This window comes from Microtus pennsylvanicus, chromosome 1 (assembly GCF_037038515.1).
Source record: "Microtus pennsylvanicus isolate mMicPen1 chromosome 1, mMicPen1.hap1, whole genome shotgun sequence".
Lineage (NCBI taxonomy): Eukaryota > Metazoa > Chordata > Mammalia > Rodentia > Cricetidae > Microtus > Microtus pennsylvanicus.
The window spans coordinates 182,932,649-182,947,557 of NC_134579.1; the positions used below are offsets into that span (position 1 = coordinate 182,932,649).

Below are 14,909 nucleotides of genomic sequence, written 5' to 3' on the forward strand. Positions count from 1 at the left end.
TCAAAGGGTTTTTTTTTCCCCCACCATGCGCAAAGCTGGCCCGAAGCACCATGAGGAGTCTCTCCCTGGCCCCTCATCAGCCCACCCCGCGCGCTGCAGCGTCAGACAGCTGAGCGCGACCCTGCTCCCCCAAGATTGTCTTGCTCACTTCCTGAGCGCGGGGAGACATGTCGGTGGAATCGGTTCAAAAGTCCCGCCGTTTTCAGAGAGAGGCAGCAGCTTGGAAACAAAGTCTGAAAGCACACCTGGAGTTTAGACAACACAGTCCGTCCATGCACTAAGAACTACTAAGCACGGGCGCTTTACAAAACAAATTCAATGTCCAACGAATCTTCTCGCCCTGGATGCAGAACTCCGCGGCTGCACACAGCTGAGGGATTGGAGGGAGGACTGGGGCATTTAATTTGGATAGTCCAAGTCAGAGAAATTCGAACTCAAAAACCTACTCAGATTGTGTCCTGAAATCGCCGCTTCTTTGCTAATTCTTACCAATCGAGCCCACCATCTACTCCGAAGGTCTATTCCCCCAGTCCCCGAGGCCGGAAACACAAAGAAAGTGACCGAGGGATGGCAAATCCGATATTGCACCGAGCCAACCTCCTGAAGTTAGGCACCTGAACCGGTAAGCGCGCGTCCTTATCTGCCCACAACCCAGAGGCTGCGGAATTGGCAGCGTGAAAAGCAGCTTTGATTTAAAGCTTTCAAAATCCCCTGAGGGTCAACGTGACCGCTCCGGTCAGCCAGTCAGCAGCTTGGGTCCCGAGAAGGGACAGCTGAGTGGGGTGGGTCGCGGAGCCTCGCTGCCCTCCTCCCCTCGCCTACCCACCCCCGACGTCACACGCATCTCAGCCACGCGCTAGCGGTTATTCTTTAAACCCAGGATAGAAACGAGGCGGGAGAGAACGCGGCGTGCAGACAAGGGCCTCAATCCCGGAGCCTGCCCGCCCGCCCGCCCGCCCGGAGCGCGCCCGCGCCCGCCACCCTAGGTCGCCGCGCGCAGTTCCAGGCTCCCAGGTGCGCGGACACGTTCCCACGCCTTTGCCGGCGCCTCGCGGCGGGCATTGGCCAGGGCGGGTCCACCCCTCCATTTCAGCCAATAGAAAGCCACGCCGTCCCAGGGAGGCAGGGCCTGGAGAGCAGCCCGGGAGGGTCGGCGGAGACGAAAAAGGGCCCCGCCCGCACGGGAGGCGTGGCCGTCGCCGGCTCTTGCGCCCAGGCTGGGCTGCGGCGTGGGAAAGAGCTTCGAGGAGCAGACCGCGCCGCCCGGGGAGCCGCGCTTGCCGGAGCCGGGGTGGGAGGGAGGGAGGAAGCCCGCGGGGAGCGCGCTGCGTCCGGCTCGGCGTCGGTGGCTGCTCCTTCTACGCCACGATGAAGCGCCCTTGCGAGGAGACGACCTCCGAAAGCGACCTGGATGAGACCATCGACGTGGGGAGCGAGAACAATTACTCCGGGTGAGCGCCGAGAAGCGGGGAGAGTGTCGGGGAGCTTCGGGGTCCTACGAAATCCAGAGGCTCCGGGTGGAGAGGAGAAAAGTTGTCCCCGGAAAGTGGGTGCTCGCGGAGCTAGAGTCGGGGTGGGGCGAGAGGTAGGATTCGCGCTAGGTGTGGGAAGCGACTGGAAGGGAACTGGTAGGGAGCGTGCAGGAGATGGCGAGGCAGGGTCCCGGGCTGTCAGCGCCAGCGCGCGTACAGGCACGTCCGGGCGACGCCCCCGCCACTGGAACTGTATTTAGGGACAGTTCCAAAATAGGTCTGAAGAAAAGAAAAACAACTGGATTTCTGTTTTGAAAGAAGCTTGGTTCGCGACTTGAGTTTTTGAGAAATTAAAGCCTTTGCGTTGTTAGGCTAAACAGACAGAGTGGCACAGGTTGACAGAGGGTGATCGGGCTGACCCAGCCATGAGTGACAGACCTAAGGAGCAGAGGAGGCAGCATCGCTTTGACTGCTTTAGTCTCCAGGAGATGGGCGTTGTGATCACAGAATACAGACTTCTAGTTTCCTTTGACAGCGAGATTACCCAGGCATTTCAGAGCCAAGGCAGGTCAAATGATAATTGCTTCTAATTGGCATGCCCAGAAGCACCTTAATTATTTATCTGCAGCTGTCACTCAAAGAGCGAAATCCTTTCTGCATCTAGAAAACTGGTTTTATTTCACAGACTTACTTTAAGACTTAGAAATTAAGACATCACGATTTAAAAAGATGCATGAGGCGCTGTTTACCAACTATCTTATTACTGAAGTGTTGCGTCTTAGAAAATGAAAAAACGGAGGCTGTCACGTGAAAAGGTGAACCCTGTAGAGAAGGGGTGAGAACTGAAGGGGCGGTTGATTTGGAATTAAGATACCGAAGTGAGAAGATGAGGTAATGGGAGAACTTCTAAAACAAAAGAGAACAAACGACATGGCCTGGAGAATTTAACACCTTAAAGAACTATACTATCTGTAAATCTCAAAGCGATATATGTGAATGTATACTCATAAGAGAGTGTATGTTAGGTGACCAACTCTGTGACCAAATAAATGTTTGATTAAGTACAGAAATACCAACCAGTAAACTCTAAGTGGATTGCAGCTTCTTCGGATTTAAGCATAGTTTGAATGCTGGTAACAGTTTCATTTTCAGAGCAAAGCAAGATTTAACTTCCCTACCAAGGATACGGTTAGGGTATTCTTTTAAAAGGTTAATATGCAAATTTTTAAAAAGCCATCCTTTTATGGTACTGAATATCAGTTGTTGAATTTTGGAATGGTATAGGTATTTAATTTGTTTTAAAAGTTGCATCCAGAGACAAGTTTGATGTGTGGTAACTTTTATCGTGGGACTCATGTGATGTTCAGTCTGTCTGGCAGGAGCTAATAGGGCACATACTATCAGCTAGGCTTGTTGACCTTTCTGAAATATATGAGAAGAAATAGAACATATTAATCTCTGACCCCCCCCACCCTAATTGACCATCATTATTTCACCGGAGAACTCAAAAGTTCAGGTTCATTTTTTGCCATTTGAATTGGCAGCTAAATTATCCAGTAGCATTTTTAATTACATTTACTTATTATTTCGTGTATGTGTGTGGCATGGTATGTCGTCGTCACCTCTGTTTGCGGAGGTCCGAGTGGTTCTCCCCTTTCATCATGTAGGCCCAAGGAATGGCACTCCGGTCAGATGGTCAAACTTTGTGGCCATTGCCTTAACTTGCTAAGCCATCTCAAGACCTCACTAACATTTTTTTTTTTTTGAAAGATTTAATCACTACTTGGGAACTAAAAGAAAAGCCAAAACTAAGGGGAAAAAATAATAACATAGACATGAACTGTGCACTCAATCTGAATATTAACAGGCACCATGAAGCACGGGGGTGGGGTGGGGGACAATTGCTACTCTGATTGCAGTACCTGATGCAGGCTTCCTTCTCCACAGGCAAAGTACTGGCTCAGTGATGAGGTCAAATTCACCAACAACCACCTCTCAGATTATGGCAAGAAAGAAAAGGCGAGGGGTAAGCGATCCCCCCCCCCTTTTATCTTGTGCCATCTAGCATGGGAACCTCTGCGCTGTTTTCCTGTCCTGAGGACTGTTACTGTATATGTATCCTTAAACTTCTGTTTTTGGTTTCTTTGGGTTAGATAATAGAAAAAAGGCGTCGGGATCGAATAAATAACAGTTTATCTGAGTTGAGACGACTAGTGCCAACGGCTTTTGAAAAACAAGTAAGTTACTCCCTTCCTCCCCCAACCGCCCCCCTCAAAGAAAAGGCTCAGAGCATCTGATTTCTCATCTGGGAATGTGGACTCTTGCTGAAGCTCATTAAAATAATGGTGTGTGTGCCCTGATCCGGCATAGACCAGCCATTTCAATAAAATGCTTTGTTGTGGCAAAACTATTAAAAACATAATCCATCATGGAGTTGAAAACATTTCCATTCTTTAGCTTATTTTCCCCTTAAGGGAAACAGGACTCATGTTTTCTCTGGTCTTTGAATCCAGCAGGGATTTTGTTTAAAATTGTTCTGTATGTAGTATTCTTGAAAAAAGTATCATATGTGAAAATATCATTTTTCCCCTCAAACTTTGAAAGTACTCTTTTAAAAAATAAATCAAAGTCAAGAAAGTAAGATTCTATTTTGGTTTCCTAAATTGTACTATTACAGTTTATTTAGCCATCCACTTTCGTTTTTAATTCTTGGGTTAATAGAACATGGTTTGATTTGGGACATAGTTTGGAAGTTTAGTAAAACTCAGATTAGTCATAAATGCTACTTTTCAAAGTTCAAGTATTCTTTTACATAAAAATAAGAAGAAACCATTTCACATTTGGGAAAGCAGCAAGCCAAGTGCTTACGCTCTCCTTCGTGGTTTTTGGAAGTCTCGTTTTTTTCCTTCTGCCTCTGTGGCTAATGCACGGGCTTCTAAGAGCATCTCTCCAAGTCCGTAGCAGTTTCTGTGCTGAAAATGTTTTCTATTGAGTTCCGAATTGGGTGCAAAACATCAGTTGGTTGTTTATGCTTCTTTTTGCTGGTTTGTTTGCTTCGTGATTCTGCAAACACTAAAGCAAGCCCCACAGAGCCTTTGGAGGCCGTCCAGGGCGGCAGTTTGGCACTTTCGCTGCAACTGCTCATACATCTTCACAGACATAGCAAACAATGGGAAGGACAGGACATGTTCTGCTGTTGATTCTGTATATTTAAGACAAAACTACACTGTGCAATTCATATGCCGAGGTTGTCTTTGATGGCTTACTTATACTATAAAACTAAGTATAATTATAATTCTCATTGGTAGGCTGCAAATGAAAATGGCAATAACCTATGAATTTTTTACTTTTTTGAGTACTGAAATTTCTCCATTGTGACATTGAAAAGCAGTCACTTGGGTTGGTTTTTTTTTCTTGGTCTTAGTTTGTTAGGTTTCTTTTTCATAAATATTGACTTAAACCTTAAGAGCAAGCCTCAGTTGTTGGCAGTTAGTTATCGTAAACACAAGCCGTCCCATTAACAGAGTCTGGCTGCCAACCCTAGTGAGCTGGCCCTGTCACAATTAGAGGAGAAGAATATTCTTTAGAAAATCGAAAGAACTGAAACTCCTGCTATTTAATCAAATTAAGAAATAAATTTAAGAACCACTGAGTGTAAGAATCTTGGAACTGGGAATAAATGTCAGGATTCTTTACACACACACACACACACACACACACACACACACCAAAACAACAACAACCCCACGTATTGATTTAATTATCCAGCTTCTCTAGGAAGTTAGTGAGAAACCAGCATGTCCCCAAGACACTCTCGGTGGCACGTTTGCTTCACATGGTTCTCAAAGGCGGCTTTATTTTAAGAAGGGGAACAGTGAACATGTATTGGCAAGACTATTTTACTAAGAACAGCTTTGAATGATTGGAAGATCCTAAGTCATGTATGATGCTCTTTAAGAAAACTGCAAACTAGTCCTTTTTCTTTGTGATCTTAGAATTCACAGTGACACCTGCTGGTAACCTTGAAGGTCCCTTTCTAGTTTGTTTTCTTTACTCGTGGTATCTATAAGTTATCTTAACTTCACTGGAATTTTCTACTTTAAATGTTCCACTGTTGATGTTTCGTTAAAATGCTGTGTCTTTATCCTCTGGAATTAACATTCAAGTATTGAGCTGCTTTAGACTTCAGTAGTAATGACAAATGAATGTGCCCTAATGAAATATACCATTAATCAAGATAGAGATCAAGCCCAAAGTCTGAGAGTTTTGCAGTTGGCATAGTGTTTGTGCGGTGAACTTGGGAATATAATTGTTCTTATTATTTAACAAATCATTTCTTCAGTGCCTTGTTCTGGTCTCTAGAGTTACAAGCTGATGTCATCGGCCATGCAATAGTGACTGGTGCTTTTATATAAAGTTTAGAAAGGCTGGCAAGATCACCCCGAAGTTAAGAGAAGGGACCAAACTTGTGAGCCAATGGGTGACTGACAACAGCTTCGGCAGGTTCTGAAACCCTGACCTGCATAGTTGGCTCCATGCATGCACATGCAGCACACACACAAACATGTCTACACATGTATGTACACACACAATTAAAATTTAAAGTAAAAAGAATTCAGGTTTTTCCCCTGTGGTGAAATTAAACAGAGTTTTATAATGAGAGGCAAAATTCCAACTGTGGTACTAAGTTCGGTATATAAAGTACTAAGCTAGTTTCTGCAGGACTCGTGATACTTTATTATTTGATTCTGAAGGGATCTGCTAAGTTGGAAAAGGCTGAAATATTGCAAATGACAGTGGATCATTTGAAGATGCTTCAGGCAACAGGGGGTAAAGGTAAGCGCTGGTACCATTGTTTCAACTCCTTTCTACCTTTCTCTTTTCATCCTTTTCCGCTCAGGGTCTAAGAAAGTTACAGTTGAACAGGCCTCTAACAAGCTGAGATAGGCAGCCCCAGAGTAAAGCTGCGGCAATCAGTGCTAATGGCAGGATTGAACTCGTGGGAAAGGACGTCTTGAACAAAGGAAGCACTTGACCCTGGACTTGTGTTTGCTTTCCTAAGACTGTGGGAGTAAAGCTTCCTTCAGGGCAGCCTGGTCAGAGTTGTGCTTGGGATTTGAGAAGCGCATGCTGGAATCTACACAGAAAACCAAAACAAACACACAAACAGCCAAATAGAAACAAGACTGGGACCCACTCTCCTCTCTCTCTTTCCCTCACTTTCATTAAATCAGGCTAGGACTCAAATAATTCCGCTATTTAAAGGAAATGAATCTAGAATTATTTTTGCCATTGCTTCCGAGACCATTTTGGCCTGTCTTGACTGTACACCAACCACAACACTTGAAGTCCAGGTACTGAATCCCTGCTGGGAGGAGCAACAAAACAGGCAGTTCCTGGGGAGAACTCAGAGCAGTAGATATCCAGGCCTGGTCCTGTGCCTTGGTAGAATGCCCTTGACAGTACATTGTGGAAGAACTGTCAGGTCAGGATAGGACCCGCATTCTAAAAATGGTCCAAACCCAGAAGGCTGTAATACTCACATTTCATCATCCCACTTCCTCCCACCTCACTCAGACTTCCTGTTGCCCTTTTAGAGACGTTTTCCTCTTTAACGATGCCTTTGTTTTCATCTCAGCCACGTCTGTCTCACAACCCAATAAAGAGAGAAAGCTTCAAGCAGTTAAGTGCTGCAACTGGATGCACCATAGGCTTCCTCAACAGTCTTTACGTGTTAGATCTGGGCATGGCAGGGCACCGTGGGGCAGGGCAGGACAGGAAGTACAGGCAAGTCACTTTTACTAATCTGAAAACTGATAGAACATCAGCCTTGACCCGAACCGTCTTCTACTCATGTCAATAGAGGAGATTACTATACATCATGCCTATATGGTATATCTCCCTCAGGTCACAATGTCCCAAGAAACTGTCTTGAATGAATGAGGAATAACATAGGATGCATATATTCTTGTACCGTAGAAGCTAATGGTGAAATCTTCAAAGTAAGTTGTCCTACCCAAGGTGGCTACAACCTTTGACCTGAGTCAGAATCTTAGGTCTTTGAGGGTTAAACTAGCAGCACCTGCTCCACAGGCCCTATGTAGTGTGACTTCCTCAACACCTGCCACCTCGGGATTTCAGGAGAACAGTGAAGTTAGATGCCGTGCAAGGAAAGCTACGTGATTCCTCTTACCTTCCCTTGAATTGGCATCCATGAGGTGAGGAGCTGCCACCAGAGCCTCGAACAATTGGCATGAGTTGTACTTCTAGAGTAAAACTGTCCTTTGGCTTCACAACACAGGTTACCTTAGTTCTCATCCGTGACCCCTTGAGCAGTCCTAGAATTCATCCCAGATGAGTTAGAGACCAGACATTTCCAACCAGTTGCCGTCTATGTCACCTGACCTCCGGATCACTGGAGAGCCAGCACACAGAAGAATGTGTAGGCCTTGAACAAGAGGCGCTGCCAGTGTTTGCTCACGAGCCTCTAGTGTAGTGGCGAAGGACATGCCCTCTAGAGCAGTTGCCAGATTGTGACTTCTGGTTCTGCAGCTCGTTAGCTCTGTCACTGGAGTCAAGAAAAGTAACATCTGAGCGAGCACCATTTGTCACATAGAGACAATGATGAAGGGCTCCGCCCAGGAGGTTGGAAATGAGTTAGTGGACTTGACGCCTATAGAACTGCACTGGTAGAGACGAAGTGGTTATGGGCACGGGTTATTGTCAGCTCAAGACCCACTTCCAGCAGGCAGCTGCTAATCTCCCTGTGCTTCCAGCAATAGAATAGGAGTTACATGATACATGTTCCTTAGAATGCAACAGGGCCCAGCCATACACAGCCACATAGCTAGCAAACTGCAAATGCCCCTTACTTTACCACCACAGTGAAATTCAAAGAAGCGAGGATGTTCCTTTCAGTTTACCATAGAATTGTAATTGTTTCTAGAGAAACCCAAATTCTCGGATTTTTTTGATATCTCTGAACTCTGGTTGCTACTTCCCTTCTTTCTTTGTAAAACTCGGAATCTCAGACCTGATGGGGACCCTAAAGACAGGCATGTGCATTCTCTCTGGGGACCCTAAAGACGAGCATGTACAATCTCTCTGGGGACCCTAAAGACGAGCATGTACAGTCTCTCCAGGGACCTTAAAGACAGGCATGGGCTCTCTCTGTGGAGCATCCTCATAAGAAACAGCTTTTTCTCCTGTTCCCGGGGACTTTGCTTAATGACTGCTCCGAGGGTCTAGGAATGAAAACCAGTTTAGGGCTGGTATCCCACCCTTCATGGCAGTCTCTTGTTCACCTTGGTGCTGTCTCTGTTTCCCTGGTGGTTGTGTTTGCTCCAAATACCTTCCAGATTACCCAATAAATATATATCGACAGTTTTCCATAATGCTCCAATTATAACGTGGCCTAAAGGAAATAGACAAATTTTGCTCGGTAAAAGCATAAACTGTAAATGCTTTCGATGAAAAGAACCTAATTTGGGTTAGTGAGGTAGCTCAAAGGCAGAGGGTTTGCTTAGGATGCACAGGTCCTTGGTCCAGTCCTGAAAAAGACCTGTAAATTACCAACTCTGAGTCTTTTTCTATCTCATAAAAAGTATTGTTGAGGAAGACTTATTATCCTATGATACTAAAGCTAATATTTCCCCTCCTGCTCCAGGGGAGTATCTGAAACCTGAATGTCACTGATTTATTTTTCCTCTTGTGACATTTAGATCCTAGATTAACTATAGCATTGCTAAAGTTGTCAGGCATGCTATTTGCCGAGTCTCCTTTCTTTACTCCTGCAAAAAAAAAAACATGAACATAGCAGCCATTGTGTTTTGAGAAAGAACCACCCTATCTCTTCACAAGATCAGAGTGGAACCTAAGTGGGTGGTATTCTTCAGAGCCAGATCGTTTTTCCTTCTTTTGCCCCCTCACCTCTGACTCAACTCTTCTTCAGGATACTTTGACGCCCATGCTCTCGCCATGGACTTCATGAGCATTGGATTCCGAGAGTGCTTGACCGAAGTGGCTAGGTACCTGAGCTCAGTGGAAGGCCTTGACTCCTCAGATCCACTGCGCGTGCGCCTCGTTTCTCATCTCAGCACCTGCGCCTCCCAGCGGGAGGCAGCCGTGATGACGTCCTCCATGGCCCACCACCACCACCCCTTGCACCCACACCACTGGGCAGCAGCCTTCCACCATCTCCCCACAGCCCTCCTCCAACCCAACGGACTCCACACATCGGAGTCCACCCCGTGTCGCCTATCCACATCTTCAGAAGTGCCTCCCTCCCATGGCTCTGCCCTCCTCACAGCGACGTTTGCCCATGCAGATTCCGCTCTTCGGATGCCATCAGCTGGCACTGTCGCACCGTGTGTGCCACCTCTCTCCACCTCTCTCCTGTCTCTTTCGGCCACTGTGCATGCCGCAGCCGCAGCGGCCACCGCAGCTGCACACAGCTTCCCTCTGTCCTTCGCAGGGGCCTTTCCCATGCTCCCCTCCAATGCAGCCGCCGCAGCCGCAGTTGCTGCTGCAACCGCCATCAGCCCACCCTTGTCAGTGTCAGCAGCCTCCAGCCCTCAGCAGACAAACAGCGGAACAAACAGTAAACCTTACCGGCCCTGGGGGACAGAAGTGGGAGCCTTCTAAGTTATTCTTGAATGCCTTGCAATAGTAACTGAATGTCCTTCATTTCAGAATCAGCTTCAAACCTCTGCACCCTGAAGGTAGCCATACAGATAACTACACAGCATACAGAGTCACACAACAACAATAAAGCAGTTTGAGAAGCAAACTTCACAAACGGAAATGTAGTATTATCTGTTTTTCTCGTTGGTTAAGGCAGCTTGGCAACTGACTTCAGCGACTTAAAAACGTCACATCTATTTCCATTTGAACTTTCCTGGAAAATACACGGATGTCACCAACCAGCAGTGCTTCTGACTTGGAAATAAAAAAAAAGTCATAACTGAATTCTCCTGAAACAGGAAGGGAGAAAAAAGAATACACCACATTTTCTAAGTGCCTGAGCTAAGGAACATAATGTAGCAAAAGATTCAAAGGGCGGGGCTGTTAGGTTGAGAAAGGGAAGAACAGACTGCATGTGTTAGACTGCACACAGTACTCTTTCGAAACCAGCAGGTTTTATTGGCCATAAAGATTAATGAAAATCAAGGTTTTTGTCTTTGTCTTCTGTCCTCAGACTTGTCAAGCATGGATAGTTAGCAATGCATTGATATAAACAGCCATTCCACCAGTGTCCACATGAACAGGCATTTCTGCTCTGCCCGCAAGCTCCCATACATTCTAGAGAGACGTGATTTAGAACACTGCGCTTCAGTCTGTAAACCTACAGCTGTACAATACACCTTGAAGCAGTTACCTGCCGTGTGCCCACCCGAGCCTTGCTCATTCATGCCAACTCAAAAAAAAAACTCTTCAGTTTGCGAGTTTGGATTAATTTATTCAGTTTCATTTGGGCTATATTTATATGTTTAACTTCTTGAGTTTTCTCCTGACAACATGTAATGTCTGTTCTTTTCCTTTGGGGAGAGGGGAGGTGATGCATCTCTGGAGGTAATGGGATAAAGGAGAGAGGATTTGGAAGAAAAGAGCTACATGGTTTAAATGCCCTTGGTCAAGTTAGCAATTGCATTTGATCCCAAATCACAATGAATGTATGCAATGAAGTGTACATAAATTATTTTTGTCTATGCCTAGACTAGGACTACATAATGGTGTTTTGGTTTTGAGTTGTTATTTTTTTGTTTTGATTTTTCTTATCTTGTCTAAATGACAAAATAATCTCTTAATACATTGAAATTGAGCACGTGAGATTTTATATTTGAAAGACAAAGACACAGCATGTATTCTTATGCACTTCGTTTCTCTGCTGTGTGGAGAAAGCAATAAAAGAATGTTAAACATTATGCAAAGTTATACTCATAAATATTTGTTTTAAAATTACTGTACCTAGTCTTTTCTGCATTACTTTGTAACCTTTTTCTATGCAAAACTCTACATATCACTAATTAAATGAAGTTCTTTTTGACTACTTCATGTGGATGAGTTGCTTTTTAGAATGGCAAGTTGACATGCCTCTCACGTGGGGCTTCCTTTTACGGTCTCCTGGAGACATAGTTTTGGGTCATGTGTTTCAAAATCATTTGAAAGTTCGAATTCACACATTACCTGAAAATGAACTTTATGGAACTTATAGGTTAAAACATAGGTAAGCATTGCAAAGGCAAAGCGTGATTATTTTCCTCTGCCCTGTGTTGCTTCTTCCCTATTTAATTATAGACAGGGTCTTGCTGTGTAGCCCAGCCTGGCCTGGAACTTGCTATATAGCTTAGCTTGGCCTCAAAATCAAGATCCTGCTGCCTCAGACTCCCAGCAAGTGATATCTTTTGATCATCTATGGCTCTTGGAAAGGCACAAATAATAAGACCTCAAATAAAAGAATATCAATCAAATTCAGAGAAGGAGCTAGAGTGTGTGATATTGTGTAGCTCAAGAACAAGGCTTATTTGTGGAGCATCAGTGGATATACAACAGGCATGTCCATGCATCCTGATGGTGAGTCCTCCATGTCTGTCCAAGTTTCCTTGTTGAGGTGCAGATGCTGTGGTTGTGGTTTTTCAGAGAAGGCTAAAATCATTTGGAACCCCTAACGCCATGGGCCAAAATACACCTTAAATAATAAATAAATAAATAACTTCATCATTCATATCAAAATGCTCAAATGAAAATAATGAAGGGACTTTCACCATATCTTGGTTTTGAAAAATGAGGTATATGGTATTGTAGGTGGGGTTCTGTCTTGTGAAATACTGTACTGCCTTTTGACGTGATCGTTTTCTTGTTCATGACAAAAGTTAAAGGGATTTTGGCCTTTTAAGTTTGTTTTAGGGGAAAGGAAAGAACTTTTAGGTAATTGATTCATTAGTGGGTTTAATGTAAAAGTTAGTTTCAAAATTAATTCAAAGGCATTTTGGTAGAATAAAAGGGGTCAGAGGAGGAGCAGTTTGAGTTTTCCCCAAACCCAAAAGCCATGCACGTGCACAGCCAGACCATCGCTTTGTGTTTCACAACAGCAAGAGCGTGCACAGCCTTGAGTTGCACTCCTCAGATTTGGAGTGGCATGTGGGACCTGAGGCCCTAGCTGATGACATGGACATTCAGAGGAAGAGGCATGCCAAGATGCTAAGAATAAACAAAAAAAAAAAAAAACTGGAGGAAGAGGTCTTCTCTTCTTGGGATCACTGACAAATCAGACCTCTCCTATCTTATTTGAAGAAATATGAAGAATTTTAAAGTAATACCAAAACCATAAAATACCAAATGTTACCCAGAACAGTGTCTACTCTATCCATGTATATGAAGGCATTATAACCTAAAGGAAGCCTCTGGGTTATCTTTCTTATATATGTGACTTATTCTTTTTGCCCATGATGAGTTATCCCAATGCAAGAGTATTCATCTGAGAGGTGTCATTACAAAGAATTATGATTTCAGAACGACATGTTTCCATGAGTCTAAGTCTCCATCAGTTGCTCTTGATTTAGGATCAATTTTTTTGGGGTGGGGGGTAGGGATGGAGGGCGCGTTTCAAGACAGAATTTCTCTGTAGCTTTGGAGCCTGTCCTGGAACTAGCTCTTGTAAACCAGGCTGACTTTGAACTCACAGAGATCCGCCTGCCTCTGCCTCCCAAGTGCTGGGATTAAAGGGGTGCGCCACCACCACCTGGTTTAAGATAAATTTTTTAAGGAGTAAGGACGTCTACAATATACACTTTACAGACTGGTTTTAAAATAGCTTAATTAAATATAACACGGAAAAAATGCATCTTGGGTTTCGACCACCATGGTAATGCTTTTACTAATGATGACCGCAATTTTCGAAGTCACAGCTAACAGTGTGCATAGAGGGGGCTACTTTGGCCTTCCTTTAATGACTTTGTAAGCTTAGTGATTTGAAGATACAGGGTTTTGTTTGCTTGCTTGCTGTTTGTTACCATGTTCTAGTTGTCCAGTGACATTGCTTCAGCTTCGCTTCCTGAAGGACTGTATTCGGCTTGCTCTCATGATTCTTCTGAGGCTCAAACCATGGCCTGAAGTTGTGAATATTTGCACCGCGCCAGCAAAGCAACCTAGCAAACATGACATTGAAACTGGCACTGTAGTTCATAATTCTGAAGAGGATACATCTTCAAATGTCAGTGGAAGATATCGTAAAGAAGAAAAGCGCCTGGACTAACATAGATGACCTGGTGTAAGGGCAGTTCACAGGGGAAGTGGTTCTCTAGGCACAAGGTAGTGCTTTCTCCCATGCCCTCATTCTGACTTCAAAGGAAAGGACACGAATGGGGTCAGTTAGGGAACCAGGTCTTTTGCTATGTAGCTATTGGAACTAGGGCCACTTTAAAGTATGGGACTAGAAAGAAACTCAAATGTAGTCCTAATAACAAATACACTCATGTTCTGTGCTAAGGCCAAGCAGTGTTTGGAACCTGTTTCCTCATTCTACTTTGCTGTAGAAGTCACAAAACTATACTGGCATCCTGGGAATTGGAAAACAATATTAATCATTCAGTACCATATTTACCAGGTTGATGATGACTCTGTGAGCCTGTTTACTTTTCCAGCCCATACTTTTGGTGACTTAACCTTTGGCATTATTTTTATTACTATTTTTTTGAACTCGTGCTCATCTCCATGATATCAACCTACCAGGGAGGGCCGAATTAACATAAAAGTAACTCTGCCAACAGGTTTAGCATGGAACTTCTATCTCTCCTTAGCGGGTTCAAGGACATTTACTCCATAACACACTATATAAAAATATAGTCTTTTGGCAGGTGTCTAGTGTGCCCTTTCAGACAAATAAATGTACCTTTGTACAGGATACCAAAGAGTATTTTGCAGTCTTTGTAAGGTGACTGACAAAGATCAGACAGAATGGTGAAAAGTTAAGAAAATATGCTAAACAAATTAGTATAAAAGATAAGAGGGTATGTGTGTCTGTCTGTCCGTGTGGTGATGGGAATGCTGAACTGTTCAGAATTTTATAAAAGATAAGAGGTGTGTGTTTATATATATCGAGGGGAATGAAGTATTCAGAATTTTTTATAAAAGGTAAGAAGAGTGTGTGTGTGTTTGAGGGAAATACTGAAGTGTTCAGAATGTTTAGCCATTCTAGGTTCATCATCTCATAAAGAAAGCCTCCCTTTGGCCTGTGGTGACCTGCCCAGTAACTCACCCATTGCAGCAACTCTCTTTCCTAGGAAGGACTTAAACTGGCCTGGCTTCTTTAACCTAGAGTAGGGATGGTTTCCGCAGTAGTTACACTTAGTATGCACACACGATGTTCCAAAAGCCTCCTTATGTCCTTCTGCCCGAAGACATTTTCATGTTTCTCAGTTCTTCCATAAACTGTTTGGT

General features: G+C 44.3%; 1 protein-coding gene across 2 annotated transcripts; it reads left to right on the forward strand.

Moving 5' to 3' along the window:
- Nucleotides 1-1,276: 1,276 nt before the first annotated feature.
- Nucleotides 1,277-11,520, forward strand: Hey2 (hes related family bHLH transcription factor with YRPW motif 2). 2 transcript variants are annotated; one of them, XM_075946495.1, is made up of 6 exons: nt 1,277-1,451; nt 3,420-3,498; nt 3,626-3,709; nt 6,227-6,308; nt 9,424-10,071; nt 10,164-11,520. In XM_075946495.1, the coding sequence occupies exons 1-6, from the start codon at nt 1,369-1,371 to the stop codon at nt 10,250-10,252; spliced, it is 1,065 nt and encodes a 354-aa protein (XP_075802610.1). In that variant the 5' UTR covers nt 1,277-1,368; the 3' UTR covers nt 10,253-11,520. The 2 variants fall into 2 exon arrangements, with proteins under 2 accessions (XP_075802610.1, XP_075802618.1); XM_075946503.1 differs by having other exon boundaries at nt 1,278-1,451; nt 9,424-11,520.
- The last annotated feature ends 3,389 nt before the right edge of the window (nt 11,521-14,909 follow it).